The sequence below is a fragment of the Teleopsis dalmanni genome, chromosome 2, assembly GCF_002237135.1.
Source record: "Teleopsis dalmanni isolate 2A chromosome 2, ASM223713v2, whole genome shotgun sequence".
NCBI classification, from domain to species: domain Eukaryota; kingdom Metazoa; phylum Arthropoda; class Insecta; order Diptera; family Diopsidae; genus Teleopsis; species Teleopsis dalmanni.
The window spans coordinates 40,812,381-40,818,380 of record NC_051847.1 but is presented as its reverse complement, the minus strand read 5'-3'; the positions used below and the strand labels follow the sequence as shown (position 1 = coordinate 40,818,380).

General features: G+C 30.1%; 1 protein-coding gene across 1 annotated transcript; it reads left to right on the top strand.

Moving 5' to 3' along the window:
• Nucleotides 1-1,494: 1,494 nt before the first annotated feature.
• LOC119685964 lies at nt 1,495-3,720 on the top strand. The gene is made up of 5 exons (XM_038100390.1): nt 1,495-1,598; nt 1,658-1,746; nt 2,046-2,103; nt 2,234-2,465; nt 2,585-3,720. Exon 5 carries the CDS (start codon nt 2,598-2,600, stop codon nt 3,603-3,605), a length of 1,008 nt encoding a protein of 335 aa, XP_037956318.1. The 5' UTR covers nt 1,495-1,598; nt 1,658-1,746; nt 2,046-2,103; nt 2,234-2,465; nt 2,585-2,597; the 3' UTR covers nt 3,606-3,720.
• Nucleotides 3,721-6,000: the final 2,280 nt, after the last annotated feature.

Here is a 6,000-nt window from a genome sequence, read left to right as displayed (position 1 = left end):
CAAGGCTGCACAAGTATTCAATGCTCAAGTTCTAAGTTATTCCAAAAATTTTGTTGTTACACATCACTACTGTTCGAGATCTCTTTATCAAATTTTAATTAAATGATTATTTTATTTATTATAAGGTGTATAAAGAACCAGAAATCAAAAAGAACTAAAACTGATGAATTGATTTGTAGTAAAAATTCCGCTATAATCTATTGAAATCAAAGAGAACTAAATCTGGTAAATAGAATGGTTATTGTTGCAATTAGAAGTATAATAATTTATATAATCACAGAATAACCTAAATCTAGTAAATAGACTATATCTGGTGGCATGTCCATATATTTATAAGTATAATAAAGTAAATTAAGCTTTTTTTTGATAAATGTCAGAAAGAGGAAACTATAGAACAAAACTCCATATTGTTGTCCAATAATTTGTATTTTCTTTTCTTTAGATTGGAAGTATTCTACCAACAAAATTTCTTTAATATTCCAAAACACTTTCATTAACCCCTTCTTGACAAACGTCCCAATAGTCCCAATAGAGGAGTCGTATTTATGGTTCTCTTAACACTTTTTAATTTATAAGTCAAAAGTTGGTAAGGTCAGAATTGACAACTAGTGGCAGATTCGAATATGGTGAATGTTGAAATACCCAACTAAATATTAAACTTTAGTGTTAAAAAATAATTGAATTCTAACTCTTAAATGCAATTTTTTAAAGAAACTCTGTCATTCTGCTTGTTGCAGAGTAGTTTCAAAGGCTTCAAGACCAGCTAGGTGTACTCTTGTTTACTCTCCTCACTTGTATCTTTTATTGACTATTCAACCTATTTAGTTTGTGCGTTAAAAAATCATTGAGTCTCGAGTCTTAAATAAACTTTGTTTCTACTGTATATCTAGAAGAGGTACGAATACTGCTGTGGACTCCAAACATTTCAAGATAAGGTAGGTGCAGTCTCATTAATTTCGACTTACATGTAGACCTTACTTATGATGCCTTTAGTGGACTGCAGTATTGGTCGCGGAGTAGACAATTGGGCTTAATGACAATATTTAATGAAAATCTGCCAAACATGCAAAGATATTAAGTTTAAAACATACAACAGTTATAATGACCAGTGTCACCTCTTATGATTTTCATCTTTACGGAATCAGTGAAATAATTGTTTTGAATATGATATCAAGTTGGGGTTGTAAATTTGATATTGTATATATAGTATATTATATTATATTATATTTAAAGATTGTGTTATACTTAAGTCCTCTCACTAAGTACTCTTTTGATCCATAAAATCGTAGCTACCTTAATCAGAATCGATGCCATCGGAGTCATTTATAACATGGAGTTATAAATCTCATGTTATACGGAGTTCAAAGTTGATACAAATATTCTGTTGCCTTAATGGAACAAAGAAACCATAGTTCACCTATAAAGTTTTAAAATTAAAATTACAACTTTTGACAAATTTTGAGTTAAATATTATAATGTTATTTTGTTTTAAGTTAGTTTCAAAATATACTAAAAAAAAATTTGAAAATATATAAAAATAGCAAAATTTATTGTAAATTTATAGTGGAGATTCCTAATCAACTATAACTGGCGTAAGTGTAAGTTGTAAATGTTTACATAGAGTATATACTATATGTTTAAAGATTCAATATTATAGCATTCCTTGCCTCATACAATTCCTTGTTAATATTCCTCGCCGAGGGTCCCATAGCCACGAGCTCCTAGATAAATAAATCTGTGAACCAGGTTAGTGTAAATAAAAATTTATACGGTGGTTTTTTTTTGCAATAAAAAATTGTTATAAATGCTAAAACTTGACTTTAAATTCTCCTAAAATTTAATGAATTTAGGAGAATATTAAGATAATAAATTTTTAATATAAATAATTTTCCAAACCCAACACCAAAAATTGCAACGTATAATTTTCTTTGATATTAGTGATATTCATGTCGGTTCCTAAAAATTTTGGAATCTAAATTGATAAACATATCTTTCAATGTATTTATAAAGATCTATAAATGTGATTTAATTTTCTTTATTTTAAGGGTACTTACACCTAAAAGTACTTGAGCAAAATTACCTCCGGTTGAGAATCACATACGGGTATGCATTTATTTATTGTACTGATCATAATTCTCTTAATAAAAAATTTAATAAATCTGTGTATATGAGTTTTAAAACTTAAAAAATTATTAGCTCTTAGATCTTAAATAATTAGTTCCCAATTTTCTAGGTATATTTACTATTAACTACATCGAAGCATCATGAACTGAATGTGCTCAAAAGTCAAGACCTTGAAATTACTACTAGCAATTCTTATCCCACAGTGACTCTTACGAACTCACATTCCATTTTTCAAACTATAATGTTCCTTGTATATTTCTAAAAATTGGAACACAGTTATCCCAATTTTAAAACAACTTTTTGGAATAGACGGGTGTATAAAAATTTTTCGTCTTATAGAGGTATGTAAAAATTAATTTTTCTGTTGTGTTTTCATTATTTTTTATTAAGATCTCAGTTAAAAATACTATATTTGACTCTTTATGACCTATTCGTATATCAAAATTCATCAAATGTTTAGGTCTCAAAGCAAAATGTCTCGTAAAATTTTAAATTGTTTGCAAAAACTTATGCGATCGTTTTCAAAGAATCACTCAAATATTCCAAAGGTTGAAATTGTGGAAAAACGAAAAATTGTTGATAATGAAGACATTGTGAAATCGTACAATAAACCGGGTGAAGCAGGTATATGTAATTTTAGTACACTTAATGGTTTTAAGACTTACAACTGGTATATCCCATATGAGCATAACACTAGAATGGATGAGGAATACTCATCAGAAGTGAATTTGAAAAACAATTACCTTAGCCCGTATGCAGTATATAAGAATAAAGTGAATGATAAACCCACAAGAAAACATGAATTAAAGCAACCCACATCAAATATTGTGAATAGTTATTATGAAATCATTCGTCAAAAGAAAAATGCCTTAATACCAACTGATCGCAAAACGAAACAAAATAAAAACTCATTATCGGCATCAATTGCTAGTTACTCGGATAACTATAATAATAAAATACAGTCTTCCCACCGAAAAAAAGATACTTACTTTACAAATACACCGACTTTAAAGTTCACATCGACACATGTGAAAAGAAGTTCTGAGGTATCACGTCTAGATGACGTACATAATGAAATTCTAATACCGAAAAAAGAGTATATAAAGAGCTTACATGACGTTGTTGAGGAAAATGGTCTGAAATGGGTGGTGAATATGGAAAACTCAGACCAATACTTGAAATTTAAGTCACCAACGTGTTATGGAGAAATCAAAAGTCAAATATCTGACTTTGTGAATTACAAAGATGTCAGACGTTCCACTACAACTACTGACATTACAAACGAGAGCTTGCCAACAACGCTTCAAAAGGAAACTAAGAAGGGTGAAACTGTAAAAGGATATAAATCAAATATGGATTATAAGTCATCCTCCAACTCTTTTGAAGCTATCGAGTCATCAATACCAGCAAATAGAAATACTCAGCAAAAACTTGATTTTTCGGACATGACTGACTGGTATAACTTTACGTGGTCTATCTAATCCAAAATCGATCGTCTTACAACTTTTTCTTGAGGAATGAATGATTTCTTCGAATTTATTTTCATTAATGTTGATGAATACTTAAATAGGAATAAAAAATGCTATTATTAACAAAGTGTCTTTTAATTTTCAAAAACCAGTAGATGAGAGAGATGGAAACATTTTTCGATCTACTTTAGATTTGAAGAAAATAATGCTATATACTAAACTTAGTTCATATACTAAATCCCTAGTTCACTTGGAAAACATAACCAAGCTAACCAGAAAAATAACCTTAAGTTATTCGGACATACAAATACGTTATCTTTTTGTACCATTACTATGATATACATATATTTTAAAAGTCCAATAAGACTGATGTTGATAGAAACTCATCTCAACAATTTAGAAAACCCAGACCTAGAAAAGCATAGATTGTTGTTGTGCACTTATCGATATAAAAAATATTTGTAAACTATCCTATCGAAATCCATTTGGTAGAATTTTCGCAAATGTTGAGCACGATCTATTAATAAGATAAGTGTATCTTTAAAAGTTTGATAATGTTTTAAAAGATTGATAAGACTGACATTCAAAGAAACTCTTCTCAATAGATAAACGGAGTTCTAAAATAGCATAAATTGGTGCTTTCAATGATATAAATGATATCTGTAAACTTAAAACAGACTTTTGGTAAAATTTTGGAGTCTTATTAACACATATTTTAAGCGCGATCTGTTAGCCAATGAGGTAACACCAGTTGGTTATTATACTTTTAAGTGTTCAGCGATAAGACGAAGTAGAAGTCTTTCAACTGACATGAGCTCGTGCGATATTTTTCTGTTCTAGAAGCTAAAACATAACACTTCGCGGAACATTTCTACGAATGTGAAAGGACAGACATCCTACTCACCTGACATGGCGAGTAAGTTGTCGTAAGAGGCGACTAAAATACCATCACTATTCCGATACTGTTTGGACTGTGAATAGTAATAAGTGAGTATCCCCACTAGCGACACCCGACCGGAGTTGTAAGTCTGGTATCATGGTGGTCAGGTGCACGCAGCTTCAGCTGTTCTGAACAACTGAGGTTGGCAGTGTCGTGGTGGCTGTGGTTAAAGTCTAAAATTTCGCGGGAAGAATAATAGTATTTTACTTTCATTCACGGCGTGAAATTACTTATTCACACCGGCTGCTGTGACCCAAAGATCCGCAGAGGTATTGGATACGCCTCGCGTGGATTTATCACAAATCCGTCTTTGAAATAAATACCGATTTAAAATGAGTGTAGTGTTTCTTTTCTAGATTCTAGATTTTTTAATCACATTTCAAATAGCAAATGAGAAATATGTGAAAGTACGTGTTAATCTAACAGTTGGGGACCTATTTTGATAGCGTATTGTTTGTTTAATTATACTTATATTATTATATACTTATATTAATAGTTCTAGAAACTTTTTGACTTTAACTGTATATTTTATTTTGTGAATTTTTTATTAAATTTTCTTTATTATTTCGGAAAAATAATTTATGGAAATGCACTTAACCCATTTTCGAACACCAATAAAACTATTTATAATGTAATTTTCAGTTAGAAACGGATAAATTAAATATTTGCATTTTCAGTTAGGAAACTGCAATTTGAAAAGTAAAATCTATATCGTCATATACAGTATTGTATATTAATACAATAACTTTAAAAAAAATATATGAATTATGACTTTTGTCTTACATTTTCTAAGCGATAAAAATCAAATAAAATTTATAACATTAATGCAAAACAGAAGCAAAATCTGATTTGTTATAGAGGGAAAAAAATATTTCAAAATATTTACTTTAAACAATAAACAATTGTAATTCTTTCTGGATTTGCATATAAAATAATTTTCCCATGTGAGTGGCTCTCCAACTAGTGTGAGAAAATGTGCGATCATAAAAATTTCAAAACAAAAAGTTTTTTTAATAATAAAAGTTGTACAATCAAAGAAAGTAAAACAAATTGAAGCAAGGAATATGATATGATATAAAATCAAATAAACGCGAAATATGTGTCAATGGCCAACAATGCGCCTGAGAACGAACGATTTATTTATTTAACTTATTTATCTATAAGACAAAAATGCTACATGAGTCACACTGAAAAACAGAAAATAAACAGAAAAGCTCATAAACGCACATGCTGCACGCCAAACAGTACAAACCCATACCCGTGCCCGCACCCGTTCCCGTACCCATTCCCTTACCAGTACCAGTACCAGTACCCGTACCCGTACCCGTACTTGTATCTGAAGCTGAATTTGTATCTGCATTCGTACGCGTATCTGTATCCGCACTTGGCAGCTAAATGAGTTTGTTACCAATTTACTAAGCAAACACTCGAATAAACAAAGCCTTTTAGAAAAACTTTACGATTTTA

What these genes read in the sequence shown, in the direction of transcription:
- LOC119685964 (XM_038100390.1), top strand. Translation starts at nt 2,598, where the DNA reads ATGTCTCGTAAAATTTTAAATTGTTTGCAAAAACTTATGCGATCGTTT.